At 50.7% G+C, this 23,663-nt stretch overlaps 1 protein-coding gene across 2 annotated transcripts in view; it reads left to right on the plus strand.

Annotated features, from left to right (window-relative positions):
• Positions 1 to 1,395: 1,395 nt before the first annotated feature.
• LOC105486920 (low density lipoprotein receptor) overlaps positions 1,396 to 23,663 on the plus strand; it is a 45,957-nt gene continuing 23,689 nt past the window's right edge. Inside the window, exons 1-7 of one of the 2 annotated variants that reach the window (XM_071086783.1) lie at positions 1,396 to 2,641; positions 12,656 to 12,778; positions 15,121 to 15,243; positions 17,559 to 17,939; positions 18,890 to 19,012; positions 19,717 to 19,839; positions 22,911 to 23,030. In XM_071086783.1, coding sequence (XP_070942884.1) covers positions 2,575 to 2,641; positions 12,656 to 12,778; positions 15,121 to 15,243; positions 17,559 to 17,939; positions 18,890 to 19,012; positions 19,717 to 19,839; positions 22,911 to 23,030 — 1,060 coding nt within the window. In that variant the 5' untranslated portion in view covers positions 1,396 to 2,574. Of the gene's footprint in view, positions 2,642 to 9,407; positions 10,082 to 12,655; positions 12,779 to 15,120; positions 15,244 to 17,558; positions 17,940 to 18,889; positions 19,013 to 19,716; positions 19,840 to 22,910; positions 23,031 to 23,663 lie in introns of those variants that run through there. The other variant, XM_071086784.1, reaches the window with a different exon arrangement.

Genomic DNA, 23,663 nt, shown 5'->3' on the forward strand with positions numbered 1-23,663 from the left:
TGTGTGTGTATATGTGTGTGTATATATATATTTTTTTTTCAGAGGGAGTTTCTGTCACCCAGGCTGAAGTGTAGTGGCGTGATCTTGGCCCACTGTAACCTCTACCTCCCAGGTTCAAGTGATTCTCCTGACTCAGCCTCCCAAGTAGCTGGGACTGCAGGCGCCTGCTACCACACCTGGCTAATTTTTGTAGTTTTAGTAGAAACAGGGTTTTGCCATGTTGGCCAGGCTGGTCTCAAACTCTTGACCTCAGGTGATCCACCCCCCCCTTGGCCTTCCTAAGTGCTGTTATTACAGGCATGAGCCACTGTGCCCAGCCGTCTTAATTTTTTTTTAAGGGAAATCAAACCCAGTGATATTGGGCCAGTGCAGTGGTTCACACCTGTAATTCCGGCGCGCTGGGAGGCTGAGGCAGGCGAATCACCTGAGGTCAGGAGTTCGAGACCAGCCTGGCAAACATGGCGAAACCCCGTCTGTAATAAAAATACAAAAATCAGCCAGGCGTGGTTGCATGCACCTGTAATCTCGGCTGTTCGGGAGGCTGAGGCATGAGAATTGCTTGAACCTGGGAACAGGAGGTTGCAGTGAACTGGTATCACACCACTGCACGCCAGCCTGGGTGACAGAGCAAGAATCTGTCTCCAAAAAAAAAAAAGAAAAGAAAAATCCAGTGATACTGACTTTTTAAATTTTTATTTACTTATTTTTTGCTTTAAGTTTAATTTTTAAATTTATCTTTTTTTTTTTTTTTTTTTTTTTTTTTTGAGATGGAGTCTCGCTCTGTAGCCCAGGCTGGGGTGCAGTGGTGCAATCTCGGCTCACTGCAAGCTCTGCCTCTCGGGTTCACGCCATTCTCCTGGCTCAGCCTCCCGAGTAGCTGGGACTACAGGCGCCCGCCACCTCGCCTGGCTGATTTTTTGTATTTTTTAGTAGAGACGGGGTTTCACCGTGTTAGCCAGGATAGTCTCGATCTCCTGACCTCATGATCCGCCCGCCTCGGCCTCCCAAAGTGCTGGGATTACAGGCTTGAGCCACCGCGCCCGGCCAACTGCTAAAAATTATTGTTATCAATTTCTTCTTCTGGGTTGGGCACAGTGGCTCATGGCTGTAATGCCAGCAATTTGAGAGGCATCATGATGCAACAGGAAGAGGATTGCGTGAAGCCAGGAGTTCGGGACCAGCCTGGGCAACATAGTCCCCATCTATAAAAAAAATTAAAAATTAGCTGGGCATGGTGGTGCACTCCTGTGGCCCCAGGTATTCCGGAGGCTGAGGTGGGAGGATTCCTTGAGCCCAGGGTTGATGCTGCAGAGAGCTGTGGTCACGCCACTGCATTCCAGCCTGAGTGACACAGCTGGAAATAATGATAAATAAATAATAATTATAAAAAATAAAATTATTCTCCCTGATTAATCTTTTTTTTTTCCTACTGAGAGTTCAATTTGTCTCTTTTCTGCCTCGTCCCCTAGGTTTCCCTGAAATCCTGCTGAAAGGTTAGCACTCCCTGCCAAAGTCAGTCTGCAAAACCCCAGACAAATCCAGCTCATTCCTGGGGAAAACCACCAAGACTGCCCAGCCCTGTGTGGGGTTCAAGCAAGTTTCTCACACGTGCCTTCTTGGCACAAGGTCTCTGCAATCCCATGAGTCCGCAAAGAGACTCAATTCTAAAAGTTGGTCTCCACCAGCTCTCTGTGGCTTAGGGGGTCAAGTTCAACTGTGAAAGCCCTGTTCTGTTTTGATTTTGCTTTGAGGGGGAGGAAGCCGCCCCTTCTGTTTGTTTAACTCCTTCTCCTAAAGGGAGAAATCAATATTTATGTCCAGACTCCAGGTATCTGTACAATTGATTTTTCAGATGTTTATACTGATAATTCATCCAAAGGCAGGATCTCACAAAAACAAACAAAATTTTTTTTTGGCTGTACTTTTGTGAAGATTTTATTTAAATTCCTTATTGATCAGTGCTTATAAGGTGATTTGGAATAACCATGTAAAAACAATATACAACGAAAGTAAGCTAAAAATCTATATACAATTCCTAGAAAGGAAAAGGCAAATATAGAGAGTGGCGGAAGTTCCCAACATTTCTAGTGTTTTCCTTTTGAGGCAGAGAGGGGATTGGCATTAGGCTATTGGAGGATTTTGAAAGGATGCTGTTATCCTTCTGTGGACAAAAACAACAACATATTAACGGTGAAACGTGGAGACATTTCAGGGGGATCTTTCAGAAGATACATTTCTAATTTTGGGGGGGAGTCAGCTCTTCACCAGAGACCTGAATACAGCAAATCAAGTCGCCTGCCCTGGCAACACTTTCAAAAGACTGGAGTGGGAATCAGAGCTTCACGGGTTAAAAAGCCGATGTCACATCAGCCGTTCGAAACTCCTCCTCTCACAGTGAAGTGAAGACATTTGAAAATCACCCCACTGCAAACTCCTCCCCCTGCTAGAAACCTCACGTTGAAATGCTGTAAATGACGTGGGCCCCCGAGTGCAATCGCGGGAAGCCAGAGTTTCCAGCGAGGACACAGCGGGTCCTGATCCGGGTCGGGACACTTTCTGGCAGAGGCTGCGAGCATGGGGCCCTGGGGCTGGAAACTGCGCTGGACCGTCGCCTTCCTCCTCGCCGCGGCGGAGGCTGCAGGTAAGGCTTGCTCCAGGCGCCCACGTAGGGCGAGAGGGAATCCCCGGGGGGCCCCTTGGGAATTTTTTTTTTTGGGGGGGTAAAAGTAATCACTCTATCCCTGGAAGACTTGTAGGGTAATGGCACGGGGTCCTTCCCAAACGGCTGGAGGGGGCGCTGAGTAGGGCGCGAAGGTCGGGAGGAGTCTGAGGGATTTAAAGGAAACGGGGCACGGCTCGCCCCCAAGTCTCCACCAGGTAAGGGACACCTTCCTCTTCTTTATTTTTGAGACGGAGTCTAGCTATATCGCCCAGGATGGAGTGCAGTGGTGCGATCTCTGCTCTCTGCAACCTCCACCTCCCGGATTTAAGCAATTCTCCTGTCTCAGCCTCCCGAGTAGCTGGGATTACAAGCGCCCAACCACCATGCCCGGCTAATTTTTGTACTTTTAGTAGAGACGGGGTTTAACCATTTTGGCCAGGCTGGTCTCGAACTCCTGACCTCAGGTAATCTGCCCGCCTCGGCCTCCCAAAGTGCTGGGATTACAGGCGTCAGTCAAGGCGCCCGGCCGGGACCCCTTCTTCTAACTCAGAGCGGGGTGTGGGGACCTAAAAGAAGGGACCACCCCCCCTCCCCGCTTAAGTCCTTCTGGGGACGAGGGTCGCGCGACTGGAGACCAGATGTCCAGCCTGGAGGTCCCCGCGGGCTCAGGGGTCCTGATCCGCTTTGCGCGACCCCAGGGCGCTACTGCCACCCTAGGTTGGGTGCAGTTCCCGGATTCCGCCGCGTGCTCCGTCCGGGGGCCACCCCCTCCCGCCTCTGCCCCCGCCCCTTTGGCCCGCCTCCCGAATTCCATTGGGCGCAGTCCGAACAGGCCACCCTCGAGCCACTCCCCTCATCCAATGGGAGGCGGTGGAGGTGGAGGCCGGCGTCTGGAGGGCGGGGATTGTGTACTAGCTGGGCGGGGCTGGCGCGGAAGTCTGAGCCGCACCTCGTCCAGGGCTAGGCGGCTTCATGGTAGCCTTGCGTTCCTCCGCGGTTCCTGTCACAAAGGCGGCGACAAGTCCCGGGTCCCCGGAGCCGCCTCTGCGACATACACGAGTCGCCCTCCGTTCGCCCGGGCCCACCCGGCGAATGCCCCGGTTTCCGCTGTGCTCTATGGCGAGACCTCCATCCCCACCTTGTCCTGGGGGCCGCCCCCGCCGCGCCAGCCCCGGTCAAGTTCACATAGGGGCCCCCGACCACCCTCAAGGCCTCGGTTCCTTCCAAGGCTGAAACGTTGTCTCAGAATCTACCTCCTTGGTCTGAAGCCGAGATCTTCCAACCCCTTGGGGTGGCCTCGCCTCTTCAGAGGCTGTGAATGTGAATGGCTTCGGTTCAGCTGTCCAAGTGGCAATTTTTCCTCTGGGTGAAATGGATTCGATTTTAGATTTTCACAGGAGGCTGGTTGGTGCATGATCCTGAGTTAGAGCTTTTTCGGTGGCTTTAAATCAGTTGCAGAGAGAGAGCCTCGCCCTAGACAATAGCTATATGGTCCTTTCCCTCCTGAGAACCAGCCCAACCTAGAAAAGGATTGGGATTGCCTGTTGAACAGAAGGATTGCAGGAAACTTTTTTTTTAATTGGCAAGGGGGGTTGGCTTTGACTGGAGGGAGAGCTTTGAACTGCCTTGAAATTCACGCCATAACTAACACACCGGTTTCCTCTGGGAGGCCAGAGAGGGAGGGAGGGAGGGTGCAGTGAAATACGGATGATTATTCTTTTATTTTTATTTATTTATTTATTTTTTAACTTTTTGTAGAGATGAGGTCTCGCTTTGTTACTCAGGCTGGTCTTGAACTCCTGGCCTCAAGCGATCCTCCTATCTCAGCCTTCCAAAATGTAGGGATTACAGGAGTTAATCACCGCGCCCCACCAGGGATGACGATTATTGCAAACATTCTGCCACCCAGTTTTACAAAAGAAAGAGAGTCACTGAGGCCGGGCGCGGTGGCTCAAGCCTGTAATCCCAGCACTTTGGAAGGCCGAGACGGGTGGATCACGAGGTCAGGAGATCGAGACCATCCTGGTGAACACAGTGAAACCCTGTCTCTACTAAAACTACAAAAACCTAGCCGGGCGAGGTGGCGGGCGCCTGTAGTCCCAGCTACTCGGGAGGCTGAGGCAGGAGAATGGCGTGAACCCAGGAGGCAGAGCTTGCAGTGAGCTGAGATCGGCCACTGCACTCCAGCCTGGGCAACAGAGCGAGACTCCGTCTCAAAAAAAAAAAAAAGAAAGAAAGAGAGGCACTGGATTAACGTGTATTTCACTCACCAATCAACCTCTTCCTTAAGAGAAAATGTTAAGGGAGTCTTAAGCAAGACCTTGTTTGTTCATCACTTTAGCTGTCTCTCCCGCGGGGTGGCTGAGAATGTGATGTTTCTTCTGTTGTCAAGGAGACCACACCCCTGATGTTTCCCTCCAGACTTCTGAGAGCTTGGTGATGTGTTTCTAGCACTCCTAGTTGCGCTACCTCATGCTCCAGCTGGCTTCAAGGCATATCCAGGGGGGAGTTTCTTGTCATTTCCTTTACAAAGGGAAGTTGTTGGAATCTGAACGCTTAGATCAAAATTAGGCAACAGTGGTGAGCGCAGCTCCAAACATGTCAATGGCTCACCCGAACTTGAGTAAGGGAGTTGTTTGCTTTAGCGAGCCCCAGGGTGATTCCCTTGTCATTTCCGGACATACCTATCTTCCAGGGAACACTGGGAAAAAACAGTGTTTGTTGAGACTGAAAACCTGTAGGGAATTCTCTTCCTCATTCCTGCTCTTATCTGTAGACTTCCTCCCTGATAAGATCCAATTCTAGATGGGTCTGTTGTTGCTTGCTTTGATGGGTGCTTTGATGGACTTTTTTTTTTTTTTTTTTTTTTTTTTTTGAGGCGGAGCCTCGCTCTGTCACCCAGGCTGGAATGCAATGGCCGGATCTCAGCTCACTGCAAGCTCCGCCTGCCGGGTTTACGCCATTCTCCTGCCTCAGCCTCCCGAGTAGCTGGGACTACAGGCGCCCGCCACCTCGCCCGGCTAGGTTTTTGTGTTTTTTTAGTGGAGACGGGGCTTCACCGTGTTAACCAGGATGGTCTCGATCTCCTGACCTCGTGATCCGCCCGTCTCAGCCTCCCAAAGTGCTGGGATTACAGGCTTGAGCCACCGCGCCCGGCCTGTTTGTCTCCCTTTCAAGGAAATTATTCTAGCTGCAATTGTGGATTTCCTCGTACAACTGTTTTCAGTAGCACGAGGAAAGAAAACATCGAAAGCATTCACCACCTCATTTGTGTGCTGGGGCAAAAAGCAGAAATGTGTATTCTTTCTGTTTCGATAACCTGTTCCTGACTTGTCACTCGTGACTTGAGAGATCGGAAGCCTAGAGGACTGGAATTTATAGAGATTTTTTTTTTTTTGAGACGGAGTCTTGCTCTGTCACCCAGGCTGGAGTGCAGTGGCACGATCTCTGCTCACTGCAACCTCTGCCACCCAGGTTCAAGTGATTCTTCTGCCTCAGCCTCCCGAGTAGCTGGGACTACAGGCGCACGCCACCACACCTGGCTAATTTTTGTATTTTTAGTAGAGACGGGGTTTTACCATATTGGCCAGGCTGGCCTCGAACTCCTGACCTCATGATCCGTCTGCCTCAGCCTCCCAGGGTGCTGGGATTAAAGGCATGAGCCACCGCACCCGGCCTTTTGTGTTTTGTTTTTGGTTTTTTGAGAGGAGCTCAGTGCTTTTTAGGCATCCTTAGCATGAGAAAAATCTGGGGATCCATGCTCTAGTTTGCTTCCTTTTTTGTTTTTTGTTTTTGTTTTTTGTTTTTTGTTTTTTTTTGTTTTTGTTTTTGTTTTTTTTGAGACGGAGTCTTGCTCTGTCACCCAGGCTGGAGTGCAGTGGCCGGATCTCAGCTCACTGCAAGCTCCGCCTGCCGGGTTTACGCCGTTCTCCTGCCTCAGCCTCCCGAGTAGCTGGGACTACAGGCACCCGCCACCTCGCCCGGCTAGTTTTTTTGTATTTTTTAGTAGAGACGGGGTTTCACCGTGTTAGCCGGGATCGTCTCTCGATCTCCTGGCCTCGTGATCCGCCCGTCTCGGCCTCCCAAAGTGCTGGGATTACAGGCTTGAGCCACCGCGCCCGGCCTGTTTTTTTTTTTAAATGGAGTCTCGCTCTGTCACCCAGGCGATCTCAGCTTATTTCAACTTCCGCCTCGGGGGTTCAAGTGATTCTCGTGTCTCAACCTCCTGGGTAGCTGGGATACAGGCACCCGCCCCCATGCCTGGCTAATTTTGTACTTTTAGTAGAGACAGGGTTTTGCCATGTTGGCCAGGCTGGTCTCGAACTCCTGACCTCGGGTGAGCCTCCCACCTTGGCCTCCCAAAGTGCTGAGATTACAGGCATGAGCCACCACACCTGGCCTAATTCGCTTTTCCTGAAATTCAAATGGTCTAATATGAAAAATGCCAACCTTGCTTGAAAGAATAAGAAAGAGGTGTGGTTTCATTGGGCTGGTCGTGTTTGGAACAGGACTGGCTTTGTCCCCTTGCTTGGGAAGGGCAGCATCTGTGAGGACACCTCCCTGATGTGCTCTCACTCAGTACTATTCTGTTCCTGAGCCGTGTCCCCACTAGCTGGGCCAAGGGAGTTCGTTTTGCAGGCAACTGCTGTCTAGCTGCGCCTGTTGCAGTAAAATCCCCCTTCATTTTTCAAAGGAAGGGTCTTGTCCTGTCACCCAGGCTGAAGTGTGCAGTCATAGCCCACTGCAGCCTCCAGCTTCTGCACCCAACTGATCCTCCTCTCTCAGCCTCCTGAGTAGCTGGGACTACAGGCCTGTGTCACCACTCCCAGCTAAGTTTGTTTATTTATTTGTTCATTTATTGAGGCGGAGTTTTGCTCTTGTTGCCCAGGCTGGAGTGCAATGGCGCGATCTCGGCTCACCGCAACCTCTGCCTCCCGTTTCAAGCGATTCTCCTGCCTCAGCCACCGGAGTAGCTGGGATTACAGGCATGCACCACCACGCCTGGCTAATTTTGTATTTTTAGTAGAGATGGGGTTTCTCCGTGTTGGTTCAGGCTGTTCTAGAACTCCCAGCCTCAGGTGATCCACCCACCTCGGCCTCCCAAAGTGCTGGGATTATAGGCGCGAGCCACCACACCAGGCCACTCTCGGCTAAGTTTAAATTATTTTTGTTTGTTTGTTTGTTTTTATTTTTTGAGACAGGGTCTCCTGCCCAGGCTGGAGTGCAGATCACTGCAGCCTCCACCTCCCAAGCCTAAGCCATCCTCCCCACTCAGCCTCCCAAGTATCTGGGATTACAGGTGTGTGCCACCATGCCTGGCTAAGTTTTGTATTTTTTGTAGAGATGAGAGTCTCACTATGTTGCCCAGGCTGGTCTCAAACTCCTGGGCTCAAGCAATCCTCCCTCCTCAGTCTCCCTAAGTGCTGGGGAAATCCACTTTTGAAACACTGTCTGGAGAGGTGCCCAGGTGTTAGATCACAGAAATAGGTCATCGTGGGGTCCTCTCATGGGTGCAGTCTTGAGCCACCTGTGGCCAGCAAATATTTGGAGAATAATAGTCAGGGGAGAGCTTGAGGTTCAGGAAAAGATTTTGTTTTTCCTCAGGGAAAGTTTTTTATTGTTCTTTATCCCTCCTTAAAGGACCTTCAGGTGTTACTGACATTCCCAGTCTACCCAGTGCCACATTTAGTTTGTAAGCTGGGCCCTTATACAGAGGTAGGGAGGTGAGAGCATTGGATTAGTGGTCACCAAAGCTGCCGTCACCTAGTGGGGTGATCGGAGACTCCTCCCTTAAGATCTTTATCGCCAACGCCTCTGGCGCAACTTTCCTTTTTATTTATCGCAAACCTCCTGGAATCTCAATTGCTTTTTGCCCACCCGGTGTGTCAGCACAAGAAATGAGTCATTTCCTCCTTTAAGCACAATCGAAATTGAGCTGTGAGTCAGTGGGGTGTGTACAGTATTGTCAAAGCACCTCCAATGAGACATTCCACACAGATCTGTAGTTGGGCAAGATAATTATCAGTTTGTGACCACAACAGATTCCAAAGCTCAACTCATTTTCTTCTCTCTTCCTTCCCTTTTTTCTTTTCTTTTTTTTTTTTTTTTTTTGGACAGAGTCTCGCTCTGTTGCCCAGGCTGGAGTGCAGTGGCACAATCTGGGCTCACTGCAGCCTCTGCCTCCTGGGTTCAAATGATTCTCGTGTTTCAGCCTCCCGAGTAGCTGGGATTACAGGCATTCGGGTTCAAGTGATTCTCCTGCCTCAGCCACCTGAGCAGCTGGGATTACAGGCATGTGCCACCATGCCCAGCTAATTTTTGTATTTTTAGTGGAGACGGGGTTTCACCATGTTGGCCAGGCTGGTCTCGAACTCCTAAACTCAGGTGATCTGCCCACTTTGGCCTCCCAAAGTGCTGAGATTACAAACGTGAGTCACCACGCCCAGCCTGTTCTGTTCTTTAATTCTCAAAACACCCTCTAGGAAGTAGAGATTGCCATTCTCCCCCATTTTACAGCTCAGGAAACTGAGTCCCAGAAGGATTAAGTCAGTTACCCAAGTTGTTCTCATTAAATGACCTGGAAAGCCACTGAAGCCCAGGATTGTCTATCTAACCCCCTTACTACTCTGACTTTCAGGGAGTCTACATGAATGTGCTGGGTCAACTATCAAAGTTGAAATGGATAAAGGGGGCTGGATGCAGTGGCTCATGTCTATAATCCTAGCACTTTGGGAGGCCGAAATGGGTGGGTGGGTTGCTTGAGCCCAGGAGTTTGAGACCAGCCTGGGCAACATAGTGAGACCCCTGTCTCTGCAAAAAATAAAAGCAAAAAGTTGGCCGAGTGTGATGGTGCACCCGTCTAGTTGCAGCTGCTCAGTTAGGCTGAGGCAGGAGGATCGTGTGAACCTGGGAAGTCGAGGCTGCCGTGAGCCTCAGTCATGCCACTGCACTCCAACCTGGGCGACAGACTGAGACCCTGTGTCCAAAAGAAAAGAAAAAAAGACATAGATATCCCTTTTAAAGTTAGGTTGTATGTGAATTACCTACAGCTCAGTTTCAACCGTGCTTAAAGGAGGAAATGACTCATTTCTGGCTACACGTCAAATTAGCCCAAAACATAGTGGCTTAAAACAACACATTCATGGTTTCTCATTTTTTGTGTGTCAGGAATTTGGAAGCAGCACAGCTAGATGGTTCCAGCTCAGGGTCTCTCATGAAGTTGCAATCAAAATATTGGCAGGAGAGGAAAACATATTTTCAGAAGCCGCAGGCATAGGAAGGCTTGGCTGGGGTTGAAGGATCCACTTCCACGACGGGGCACTCAGTGGCTCTTGGCTGGAGGCCTCAGTTCCCTGTTGCATGGAGCTCTCCCTCCAGCTGCTTGAGTGGACTCATGACATGCAGCTGGCCTCCCCTGGAGTAAGTTGATCCAACAATGAGCATGGCCATGAACTAGGCTCAGAAGCCACTTGTTGTCACCTCTACATTTTCCTATCAGAAGTCCAGTGCCACTCCAGGGGACAGGAATTAGGCTCTGCCTTCTGAAAGGATTATCATAGAAGATGCAGTCATATATTCTTTTTTTTTTTTTTTTTTTTTTGAGACGGAGTCTCGCTGAGTCGCCCAGGTTGGAGTACAATGGCACGATCTTGGCTCACTGTAAGCTCCGCCTCCTGGGTTCACGCCGTTCTCCTGCCTCAGCCTCCCGAGTAGCTGGGACTACAGGCGCCCACCACCACGCCTGGCTAATTTCTTGTATTTTTAGTAGAGATGGGGTTTCACCGTGGTCTCCATCTCCTGACCTCATGATCTGCCCGCCTTGGCCTCCCAAACTGCTGGGATTACAGGCGTGAGCCACCGTGCCCAGCCTATTCTTTTTTTTTTTAATTATTCTTTTTTTTATTTTGTAGAGATGGGGTCTTGGTATGTTGCCCAGGCCAGTCTAGAACTCCTGAGCTCAAACAATCCTATCTCTGCCTCCCAAAGTGTTGGGATTACAGGCGTGAGCTACTGCACCTGGCAATGTGGTCATAGTTTCTTTTTTTTTTTTTTTTGAGACAGAGTCTCTGTCGCCCAGGCTGGAGTACAGAGGCATGATCTCGGTTCACTGCAACATCCACCTCCCAGGTTCAAGCGATTCTCCTGCCTCAGCCTCCTGAGTAGCTACAGGCGCCCACCACCACACCCGGCTGATTTTTTTAGTAGAGACGGGGTTTCACCGTGTTAGCCAGGATGGTCTCGATCTCCTGATCTGGTGATCCGCCTGCCTCGGCCTCCCAAAGTGCTGGCTGGGATTACACGTATGAGCCACCACGCCCGGCCTTTCTTTCTTTTTTTTTTTTTTGTGAGACAGAATCTTGCTCTGTTGCCAGCCTGGAGTGCAGTGGTGTAATCTTGGCTTACTGCAACCTCCACCTCCTGCATTCAAGCAATTCTGCTGCCTCAGCCTCCCGAATACCTGGGACTACAGGCCTGTGCCACCGCCCCTGGCTAATTTTTTGTATTTTTAGTAGAGATGGGGTTTCACCATGTTGGCTAGGATGGTCTCGATCTCCTGACCTGGTGATCCACCCACCTCGGCCTCCCAAAGATTCAACCATCGATCAAAAGTTATCGATGTACATATGTAGCTAGGCACGGTGGCGTGTGCCTGTAATCCCAGCTACTTGGAAGGGTTAAGGCAGGAGAATCGCTTGAACCTGGGAGGCAGAGGTTACAGTGAGTTAAGATTACACCACTGCACTCCAGTCTGGGCAACAGAACAAGACTCTGTCTCAAAAACAAAACAAAACAAAAAAAACCCTTGTATGTGATTTTCCTGGAGAGCATCTGTTACACCTTCACAAAGATAAAAGGCAGACTTGGCCGGCCGTGGTGGCTCACACCTGTAATCCTAGCACTGAGAGACTGAGGCAGGTGGATCACTTGAGGTCAGGAATTCGAGACCAGCCTGGGCAACATGGTGAAACCCCGTCTCTACAAAAAATACAAAAATTAGCTGGGTGTGGTGGCTGGCACACGCCTGTATTCCCAGCTGCTTGGGAAGCTAAGTCAGGAGAATCACTTGAACCCAGAGGCAGAGGTTTGCAGTGAGCTGAGATCGCACCATTGCACTCAACAGAGTGAGACTCTGTGTCAAAAAGAAAATAAATTTTTTTTTAAAAAGGCAGATTTTTTTTTTCTTCTTGGTCTTATTACCTCATTATAGTAATAATAAGTGCATAGTGCATGCTGAGATAAGCAATCATAATTTGTTATTGCAGCCAGGCACGGTGGCTCCCACCTATAATCCCAGCACTTTGGTCAGGAGTTCAAGGCCAGCCTGGCCAATATAGTGTACTGGGCAGTACAGGTTTTTTTTTGAGATGGAGTTTTGCTCTTGTTGCCCAGGCTGGAGTGCAATGGTGCCATCTCAGCTCACCACAACCTTTGCTTCCCGGGTTCAAGTGATTCTCCTGCCTCAGCCTCCTGAGTGGCTGGGATTACAGGCATGTGCCACCACACCCAGCTAATTTTGTATTTTTAGTAGAGATGTGGTTTCAGCATGTTGGCGACGCTGGTCTCAAACTCCTAACCTCAGGTGATCTGCCCACCTTGGCCTCCCAAAATGTTGGGATTACAGGCGTGAGCCACCGCGCCCAGCTGCAGTACAGGTTTTTAATATGCGAAATACTCTTCCTTTCTTTATGAATGTGCATGGAAATTCTAATTTGGAATCAACAAAATATGGAGCCCATATTTTGGAATCAACAACATCAGTCTTTGTTGACAAGTGTCTGTCTCTCTTGGGTGTCTTCCTTGTGTCCTCCACTGTATTCTGGGGTTCATAAAATTTCAGTTGTTGTGGTTGCTTAATTTCCTGGGAATCAGACTGTTCCTAATTGGATGATATTTCTGGTTAATTCTATAGTTGGCAGGAAACAGGCACAGGAAACGTGGTCAGTTTCTGATTCTGGCGTTGAGTAGACCCTTTCTCCTTTTCCTCTCTCTCAGTGGGCGACAGATGTGAAAGAAACGAGTTCCAGTGCGAAGACGGGAAATGCATCTCCTACAAGTGGGTCTGCGATGGCACCGCTGAGTGCCAGGATGGCTCTGATGAGTCCCAAGAGACGTGCTGTGAGTCCCCTTTGGGCATGATACACTTTTTTTTTTTTTTTTTTTTTTTTAATAGAGACAGGGTTTTGCCATGTTGGCCATGCTGGTCTTGAATTTCTGGTCTCAAGTGATCCTCTGGCCTCGGCCTCCCAAAGTGCTGGGATTACAGGCACCACGCCTGGCCTGTGACACAATTCTTAACCCCTTTTTGATGATGGCAGCTGGAAAAGTGGGCAGGGGATTTTGATGTATCCAGTCATTAATTAGGAGGTGGGGAGAGAATGAATTATTGGAGCTTTCCTTAAAGCCATTAAATGGCTTTTTTTCCATTGATGTGAATTTCACATAACATGAAATTAACCATGGCCGGGCGCGGTGGCTCAAGCCTGTAATCCCAGCACTTTGGGAGGCCGAGGCGGGCGGATCACAAGGTCAGGAGATCGAGACCACAGTGAAACCCCGTCTCTACTAAAAATACAAAAAAAAATTAGCCGGGCGCGGTGGCGGGCGCCTGTAGTCCCAGCTACTCAGGAGGCTGAGGCAGGAGAATGGTGGGAACCCGGGAGGCAGAGCTTGCAGTGAGCCGAGATCGCGCCACTGCACTCCAGCCTGGGCAACAGCGTGAGACTCCGTCTCAAAAAAACAAAAAAAACAAAAAAAACAAAAAAAACATGAAATTAACCAGCTCAGTGGCATTAATACATTTGCAATGCTGTGCTGTGTGGCCACCACCTCTATCTCAGTCCAAAACTTTGCATAACCTAATGTCTTTTTTTTTTTTTTTTTTTTTTTAAAGAGATGGAGTCTAATTCTGTTGCCCAGGCTGGAGTCCAGTGGCACAGTCATACCTCACTGCAGCCTTGACCTCTTGGGCTCAAGCGAGTCTCTTGCCTCGACCTCCCAAAGTATTGGAATTACAGGTGTGAGCCACTGCACTCAGCCTAATTCCAATTTTTAACAAGCTCCGTTAAATGCCCTCTGTTTTGACCCATAAAGGGGTAGGCTTGGCCGGGCACAATGACTTGTGTCTGTAGTCCCAGCTACTTGGGAGGCTGAGGCAGAAAGGCAAAAAGATTCCTTTATAAAGCCCAGAAGTTTGAGGGCCACCTGGGTGACATGGCTAGACCCCATCTCTAAAAAATAAATAATAAATAAATATTTGTTTTTTTTTTTTTTTGAGACGGAGTCTTAGTCTTGCTGTGTTGCCCAGGCTGGATTGCAGTGGTGCGATCTTGGCTCACTGCAAGCTCTGCCTCCTGAGTTCATGCCATTCTCCTGCCTCAGCCTCCCAAGTAGCTGGGACTACAGGCGCCTGCTACCATGCCCAGTTAATTTTTTGTATTTTTAGTAGAGACAGCGTTTCACCGTGTTAGCCAGGATGGTCTCAATCTCCTGACCTCGTGATCCACCTGTTTTGGCCTCCCAAAGTGCTGGGATTACAGGCGTGAGCCAATGCGCCCAGCCCATATGTATTTTTTTTTTTAAATGAATGGGAGGCCAGACATGGTGGCTCATGCCTAGAATCCCAGCACTTTGGGAGGCTGAGGTGGGTGGATCACTTGAGGCCATGAGTTTGAGACCAGCCTGGTCAACATGATGAAACTTCATCTCTACTTAAAAAAAAAAAAGTGGGATTGGCATTCTCTTCAAAGTTCTGGGGTTTTCCTTTGCAAAGAGAGAATTGGCGAGGCCAGTGGGTCTTTTTTTTTTTTTTTTTTTGAGACGGAGTCTCGCTCTGTCGCCCAGGCTGGAGTGCAGTGGCTGGATCTCAGCTCACTGCAAGCTCCGCCTCCCGGGTTCACGCCATTCTCCTGCCTCAGCCTCCTCAGTAGCTGGGACTACAGGCGCCCGCCACCTCGCCCGGCTAGTTTTTTTTTTGTATTTTTTAGTAGAGACGGGGTTTCACCGTGTTAGCCAGGATGGTCTCAATCTCCTGACCTTGTGATCCGCCTGTCTCAGCCTCCCAAAGTGCTGGGATTACAGGCTTGAGCCACCGCGCCCGGCCGTCTTTTTTTTTCTGTCTTGTGACGGAGTCTCACTCTGCCACCCAGGCTGGAGTGCAGTGGTGGGATCTCGGCTCACTGCAACCTCCGCCTCCTGGGTTCAAGTGATTCTCCTGCCTCAGCCTCCCAAGTAGCTGGGACTACAGGCACCCACCACCACGCCCAGCTAAGTTTTGTATTTTTAGTCGAGACGGGGTTTCACCATGTTGACATGTTGACCAGGCTGGTCTTGAATCCCTGACCTCAGGTGATCTACCCGCCTTGGCCTCCCAAAGTGCTAGGATTACAGGCGTGAGCCACTGTGCTCAGCCTCAGTGGGTCTTTGCTTTGAGTGACAGGTCAATCCTGTCTCTTCTATAGTGTCTGTCACCTGCAAATCCGGGGACTTCAGCTGCGGGGGCCGTGTCAACCGCTGCATTCCTCAGTTCTGGAGGTGTGATGGCGAAGTGGACTGTGAGAACGGATCAGATGAGCAAGACTGTCGTAAGTGTGGCCCTGCCTTTACTATTGAGCCCATCTGGGTCCTGGGGAGTGGTTTGACTGTCTCTACAGGGTCCTGCTTAAGCTGCAAGGCAGCTGCCCTGAACTGGTCTCCATCTCTTGGGGGCTCATACCAAGCCTCTTCTGCCCCTCAAATCCCTCCCTGACCAGGAGGCATTACAGACCAGGGATAGTGCCACCTCTTCGGTTTGTCGCGCACAGTCAGGGACACCATCCCTGCCGAGGGCTGGCCACCTGGCACACACACTGGCAAGCCACTGTGATCCCCAGTGGCCGTGATCCCCGCCCCGTGAGGCTGAACACATAGTGACACTTGATAGCCATGCCTCAATGACCCAGGTAACGTGAAGGGGAAAAAGCTAGAAAGTTCTGCCAAGGAGGAAGGCCAAGAATCCCAAAGGGAAATGGGCTTTGGAGCTGGGCATCTTCTTGGCTGTCTTAATACAAGTGGCATATCCCAAATCCAAAAACCCGAAATTCAAAGTCCTGAGCACCCAAAATTCTGAAACGTCTTGAGCACTGACATTTAGAAGAAAATGCTTATTGGAGCATTTTGGATTTCGAATTTTTACCATTAAATGTGGAGTCCTAATTAGGAAAAACCCAGGCTGGTCAAACCAAGGGAAAGCAATAAAAGAAGGCAGATAGAGTCGAGTGCAGTGGCTCACGCCTGTAATCCCAACCCTTTGAGAGGCTGAGGCGGGTGAATCACTTGAGGTCAGGAGTTCAAGACCATCTTGGCCAACAGGGTGAAACCCCGTCTCTACTAAAAATACAAAAATTAGCCAGGCATGGTGGTGTGTGCCTGTAATCCCAGCTACTCGGGAGGCTGAGACAGGAGAATCACTTGAACCTGGGAGGCAGAGGTTGCAGTAAGCCAAGATCACACCATTGCACTCCAGCCTGGGGGACAAGAGTGAAAATCTATATCAAAAAAAAAAAAAATGAAGGCTGGGCATGGTGGCTCATGCCTGTAATCCCAGCACTTTGGGAGGCCGAGGTGGGTGGATCAGGAGGTCAGGAGATCAAGACCATCCTGGCTAACACGGTGAAACCCCTTCTCTACTAAAAATACAAAAAATTAGCTGGGTGTGGTGGCGGGTGTCTGTAGTCCCAGCTACTCGGGAGGCTGAGGCAGGAGAATGGTGTGAACCCAGGAGGTGGAGCTTGCAGTGAACCGAGATGGCACCACTGCACTCCAGACTGGGCAACACAGCGAGACACTGTCTCAAAAAAAAAAGAAGGCAGATAAACTATATAAGTCTGCCTTTCTTCATGGTCCAGAACACATAGCTCTCCTGTGTAAATAACTCCCAATCGTCCTGTGCCCAGGTATCAGCAGACACCTTGGCTGATAGAAAATTGCAGGTTAGCGCACTGCAACCTTGGCATCATAGGGACTGCACAACGCCCTCTTCAGCGCGCAGCACAAGCACCATTCTATAAAATCTCCAGCAAGCAGCCGGGTGCGGTGGCTCACACCTGTAATCCCAGCACTTTGGGAGGCTGAGGCGGGCTGATCATCTGAGGTCAGGAGTTTGAGACCAGCCTGGCCACAATCATAAAACCCTGTCCCTACTAAAAATACACAAAAATTATCCAGGCATAGTGGCAGGTGCCTGTAGTCCCAGCTACTTGGAAGACTGAGGCAGGAGAATCGCTTGAACCTGGGAGGTGGAGGTTGCGGTGAGCTAAGACCGTGCCATCACACTCCAGCCTGGGGGACAAGAGTGAGACTTCTTCTCAAAAAAAAAAAAAAAATCCCCAGCAAGCCTTTGTCTCCTGGCAGTCAGCTCCTCCCTTGCTGACCTGCTCATTGCTTTCTTGCAAGGTATTTTCCTACTTTCTCAAATAAATCTGCGTTTCTTTACCTACAGCTGCCTTTTTTTTTTTTTCCTTCAATTTTTTGAGACCGAGTCTCACTCTGTTGCCCAGGCTGGAGTTCAGTGGTGCAGTCTCGGCTCACTGCACCACTGGTCCCAAGCATTTTAGAGAAGTGATACTCAACCCAAAATAAGGACAGGAATTCTATAAATGGTGCCACCGTCTTGCAGTTCTCAGTTTAACAGCTTTACACCTATTAACGCACCAGTCCTCAGAGCAGTGCTGGGAGATGTGTACAGATGAGGAAACTGAGGCACTGAGAGGGCAGTGGTTCAGAGTCCATGGCCCCTGACTGCTCCCCAGCCCGCCTCTCCAGGCGCCTGGCGTTTCTGTGGCAGCGTCCCCGGCTATAGAATGGGCTAGTGTTGGGAGACTTCACGGTGACGGTGGTCACGGCCCATCCATCCCTGCAGCCCCCAAGACGTGCTCCCAGGACGAGTTTCGCTGCCACGATGGGAAATGCATCTACCGGCAGTTCGTCTGTGACTCAGACCGGGACTGCTTGGACGGCTCGGACGAGGCCTCCTGCCCGGTGCTTACCTGCGGCCCCGCCAGCTTCCAGTGCAACAGCTCCACCTGCATCCCCCAGCTATGGGCCTGCGACAACGACCCCGACTGCGAAGATGGCTCGGATGAGTGGCCTCAGCGCTGTCAGGGTCTTGAAGTGCCCAAAAGGGACAGTAGCCCCTGCTCGGCCTTCGAGTTCCACTGTCGAAGTGGCGAGTGCATCCACTCTGGCTGGCGCTGTGATGGAGGCCCCGACTGCAAGGACAAGTCTGACGAGGAGAATTGCCGTAAGGACAGGGGCGGGGCCTGGGGCGGGAGCGGGGCGTCCTATCACCTGTCCCTGGGCTCCCCCGGGTGTGGGACATGCGATGATTTAGGTGCTGAAGTGGATTTCGAACAACATGCCAAGAAAGTGGTTCCCATTTCATGTTTTTTTCTTTTTTTTTTTTTTTTTTTTTTGAGGTGGAGTCTCACTCTGATTTTTTTCGTCTCTAAATTTCCTGCATCCATGAGGCCCCAGGCGATGGTTCCTGTTGGCTTATTGGGAAGTCACTGTTTGGAAGGTGCTGGTTGTTTTTTGTTGTTTGTTTTTGTTTTGAGACGGAGTTTCGCTCTTGTTGCTCAGGCTGCAGTGCAATGGCGCGATCTCGGCTCACTGCAATCTCTGCTTCCCAGGTATAAGTGATTCTCCTGTCTCAGCCTCCCAAGTAGTTTGGATTACAGGCATGCACCACCACGTCCAGCTATTTTTTGTTGTATTTAGTAGAGATGGGGTTTCACCATGGTAGTCAGGCTGGTCGCAAACTCTTGACCTCAGATGATCCATCTGCCTTAGCCTCCCAAAGTGCTGGGATTACAGGCGTGCACTGCCGCATCCAGCCTCTTTTTTTTTTTTTTTTTTTTTTGAGACGGAGTCTCGCTCTGTTGCCCAGGCTGGAGTGCAGTGGCCGGATCTCGGCTCACTGCAAGCTTCGCCTCCTGGGTTTACGCCATTCTCCTGCCTCAACCTCCCGAGTAGCTGGGACTACAGGCGCCCGCCACCTTGCCTGGCTAGTTTTTTGTATTTTTTAGTAGAGACGGGGTTTCACCGTGTCAGCCAAGATGGTCTCGATCTCCTGACCTCGTGATCCGCCCGTCTCGGCCTCCCAAAGTGCTGGGATTACAGGCTTGAGCCACTGCGCCCAGCCTCTGGTTGTCTCTTCTTGAGAAAATCAACACACTCTGTCCTGTTTTCCAGCTGTGGCCACCTGTCGCCCTGACGAATTCCAGTGCTCTGATGGAACTTGCATCCATGGCAGCCGGCAGTGTGACCGGGAATATGACTGCAAGGACATGAGCGATGAAGTTGGCTGCATTAACGGTGAGCGCTGGCCATCTGCTTTCCCATCCCCCATTCTCCGTGCCTTACTGCTTGCAAATGATTTGTGAAGCCAGAGGGCACTTCCCTGGTCAACTCTGCACCAGCTGTGTGTCTGTGGGCAAGTGACCTGAGTTCCCAGAGCCTCACTTCCTTTGTTTTTAGATGGAGCCTCGCTCTGTCACCCAGGCTGGAGTAGTGTGGCACAATCACAGCTCACGGCAGCCTCTGCCTCTGGGGTTCCAGTGATTCTCCTGCCTCAGCCTCCCGAGTAGCTGAGATTCAAAGCATATGCCACCATGCCAGGCTAATTTTTTGTATTTTTATTAGAGACAGGGTTACACCATGTTGGCCAGGCTGGTCTTGAACTCCTGTCCTCAGGTGATCCACCCGCCTTGGTCTCCCAAAGTGCTGGGATTACAGGTATGAGCCACCACCCCAGGCCTCATTGTTTTGTATTTTTAGTAGAGATGCGGTTTTGCCATATTGCCCAGGCTTGTCTCGAACTCCTGGGCTCAAGCGATCTGCCTGCCTCGGCCTCCCAAAGTGCTGGGATTACAGGCGCAAACCTCTGTGCCCGATGCGCTTTCTTAATGAGTCCATTTGCATGCGTTCTTATGTGAATAAACTATTATATGAATGAGCGCCAAGCAGACTGCAGGTCAGACACACCTGACCTTCCTCCTTCCTCTCTCTGGCTCTCACAGTGACACTCTGCGAGGGGCCCAACAAGTTCAAGTGTCACAGCGGCGAATGCATCAGCCTGGACAAAGTCTGCAACATGGCTAGAGACTGCCGGGACTGGTCAGATGAACCCATCAAGGAGTGTGGTGAGTCAGGGTGCAGGCGGCTTGCAGAGTTTGTGGGGAGCCAGGAATAGAACTGAGAAATGAGTGCTGTAGGGTTTTGGGAACTCCACGCTGCCCACCCTATGCAAAGGGCTCCTTTTTTTTTTTTTTTTTTTGAGACGGAGTCTCGCTCTGTCGCCCGGGCTGGAGTGCAGTGGCCGGATCTCAGCTCACTGCAAGCTCCGCCTCCCGGGTTCCCGCCATTCTCCTGCCTCAGCCTCCCGAGTAGCTGGGACTACAGGCGCCCGCCACCTCGCCTGGCTAGTTTTTTGTAGTTTTTAGTAGAGACGGGGTTTCACCGTGTTAGCCAGGATGGTCTCGATCTCCTGACCTCGTGATCCGCCCGTCTCGGCCTCCCAAAGTGCTGGGATTACAGGCTTGAGCCACCGCGCCCGGCCAGGGCTCCCTTTTTTTATTTTGAGACAGTCTCGCACCGTCTCCCAGGCTAGAGCACAATGGCGTGATCATGGCTCCGTGCAACCTCCACCTACCAGATTCAAGCAATTCTCCTGCCTCAGCCTCCCAAGTAGCTGGGATTACAGGTGAATGCCACCATGCTGTACTGATTTTTGTATTTTTAGTAGAGCTGGGGTATCACCATGTTGGCCGGGCTGGTCTCGAACTCCTGACCTCAAGTGATCCACCCACCTCCTGAAGTGCTAGGATTACAGGCGTGAGCCACCTTGTCCTGGTGAGATTTTGTTTTTTTTTTTTACCAACCCTCTGTAGTGGATACTGAAAGACCCTATTAGGATAACCGTACAGTACAGAGAACGCAGTGGGAAGTTTTCTCTGTCATATACCAGAGAGGGCCTGGGCACGGTGGCACACTCCTGTAGTCTCAGCTACTCAGAAGGTTGAGGAAGGAGGATCGCTTGGGCCCAGGAGTTGCAGGCTGTAGTGAGCTGTGATCATACCACCACACTTCAATCTGGGCAACAGAGTCAGAGACCCTGTCTCTAAAAAAAAGTAAATATTTTGGACACTGTGGGCCATACGGTCTCTGGTGCAGTTTCTCAACATGGCTGTTGGGTGAACACCACCACCCACAGAACGCAAACCAATACATGTGGCTGTGGGCCCAGAAAATGTTATTTATGGACACTGAAATTGGAATTCCGTATAACTGTTTTGTGTCACAAAAATGATTTCCCTTTTTATTTTTATTTTTCTTCTCAAGTATTTAAACATGGAAAAGCCATTTTTAGGTCTGGCGGGATGGTTCACGGCTGTGATCCCAGTACTTTGGGAGGTCGAGGCGGGAAGACCACAAGGTCAGGAGATCGAGACCATCCTGGCTAACATAGTGAAACCCCATCTCTACTAAAAATATAAAAAATTAGCCAGGCGTGGTGCCGCGCGTCTGTAATCCCAGCTGCTCGGGAGGCTGAGGCAGGAGAATCGCTTGAACGCAGGAAGTGGAGGTTGCAGTGAGCCGAGGTCGCACCACTGCACTCCAGCCTGAGCGACGGAGTGAGAGTCCGCCTCAAACAAAAAATCGTTTGCTCATGCAGGTCTTGAACTCCTGGGCTCAAGCTATCTGCCCGCCTTGGTCTCCCAAAGTTCTGGGATTATAGGCATGAGCTACAGCACCCAGACTTTTGTTGTTTTATATACATATATTTAAACTGCAGCAAAAAACATGTAATATAAAATTTACCGTCTTAAACCTTAGTAAGTGCACAGTTCTGTGCCAGTAGCACATTGACACTGTTGTACAGCATCACAACCACCATCTCCAGAACTATTTTTTTTTTTTTTTTTTTTTTTTTTTTGAGACGGAGTCTCGCTCTGCCGCCCAGGCTGGAGTGCAGTGGCCGGATCTCAGCTCACTGCAAGCTCCGCCTCCCGGGTTCACGCCATTCTCCTGCCTCAGCCTCCCGAGTAGCTGGGATTACAGGCGCCCACCACCTCGCCCGGCTAGTTTTTTGTACTTTTTAGTAGAGACGGGGTTTCACCGTGTCAGCCAGGATGGTCTCGATCTCCTGACCTCGTGATCCGCCCGTCTCGGCCTCCCAAAGTGCTGGGATTACAGGCTTGAGCCACCGCGCCCGGCCCAGAACTCTTTTTTAAAATTTTGTTTGTGATGGAGTCTCACTCTGTCACCCAGGCTGGAGTGCAGTGGTGTGATCTCTGTTCACGGCAACCTCCACCTCCCAGGTTCAAGTTATTCTCCTGCCTCAACCCCCTGAGTAGCTGGGATTACAGGTGCCCACCACCATGCCTAGCTAAATTTTGAATTTGTGGTAGAGACGGACTGGGTTTCATCATGTTGGCCCGGCTGGTCTCGAACTCCTGACCTCAAGTGATGCTCCCACCTCGACTTCCCAAAGTGCTGGGAATACAGGCATGAGCCACCGCGCCTGGCCCCAGAAATCTTTTATCTTCCCAAACTGAAGCTCTGTCCCCATGAAACACTCACTCCCTATCCCCTCCCCAACTCCTGGCACCTACCATTCTACTTTCTGTCTCTATGATGGCTCTAGGGACCTCCTTTGAGTGGAATCAGACAGCATTTTCCTTTTTTGACTGGCTTATTTCACTGAGCCAAGTGTGGTGGCTCACGCCTGTAATCCCAGAACTTCAGGAGACCAAGGCAGGCAGATCACCTGAGGTCAGGAGTTCGAGACCAGCCTGGCCAAGGTGGTGAAACCCCATCTCTAGTAAAAATACAAAAAATTAGCCGGTTTTGGTGGTGGGTGCCTGTAGTCACAGCTACTCGGGAGGCTGAGGCAGGAGAATCACTTGAACCCAGGAGGCAGAGGTTGCAGTGAACCGAGATCGTGCCATTGCACTCCAGCCTGGGCGACAAGAGTGAAACTCCGTCTAAAAAAAAAAAGAGAGAGAGAGAGAAACCCCGTCTCTGCTAAAAAATACAAAAAAATTAGTAGTCGGGCATGGTGGCGCATGCCTGTAGTCCCAGCTACTCGGGAGGCTGAGGTATGAGAATCACTTGAACCCGGGAGGTAGAGGTTGTAGTGAGCCAAGATTGGCAGTGAAGGGATGGGTGGGGGCCTGAGAGTGACCAGTCTGTGTCCCCTGGCCCTGCACAGGGACCAATGAATGCTTGGACAACAACGGTGGCTGTTCCCACATCTGCAACGACCTTAAGATCGGCTACGAATGCCTGTGTCCCGACGGCTTCCAGCTGGTGGCCCAGCGAAGATGCGAAGGTGATTCCCGGGTGGGACTGAGCCCTGGGCCTCCTCTGCACTTCCTGACATGGCGACTAAACCCCTCGTGCCTCAGTTTCCCCATCTGTTAAGTGGGCCTGAAAGCAGTTAGTAGGGCTTCATGAGATTCCACAGACATGGAAAACTATCATTGGCTGGCCAGAGGTTCTTGTCTCTGGGGATTAATAATTAAGAAATTTCGGCCGGGCGCGGTGGCTCAAGCCTGTAATCCCAGCACTTTGGGAGGCCGAGACGGGCGGATCACGAGGTCAGGAGATCGAGACCATCCTGGCTAACACGGTGAAACCCCGTCTCTACTAAAAAATACAAAAAACTAGCCGGGCGAGGTGGCGGGCGCCTGTAGTCCCAGCTACTCGGGAGGCTGAGGCAGGAGAATGGTCTAAACCCAGGAGGCGGAGCTTGCAGTGAGCTGAGATCCGGCCACTGCACCCCAGCCTGGGCGACAGAGCAAGACTCTGTCTCAAAAAAAAAAAAAAAAAAAAAAAGAAATTTCAGGCCGGGCGTGGTGGCTCACGCCTGTAATCCCAACACTTTGGGAGGCCGAGACGGGCGGATCACCTGAGGTCGGAAGTTCGATACCAGCCTTACCAACATGGAAAAACCCCGTCTCTA

This window comes from Macaca nemestrina, chromosome 20 (genome assembly GCF_043159975.1).
Source record: "Macaca nemestrina isolate mMacNem1 chromosome 20, mMacNem.hap1, whole genome shotgun sequence".
Taxonomy (NCBI): domain Eukaryota; kingdom Metazoa; phylum Chordata; class Mammalia; order Primates; family Cercopithecidae; genus Macaca; species Macaca nemestrina.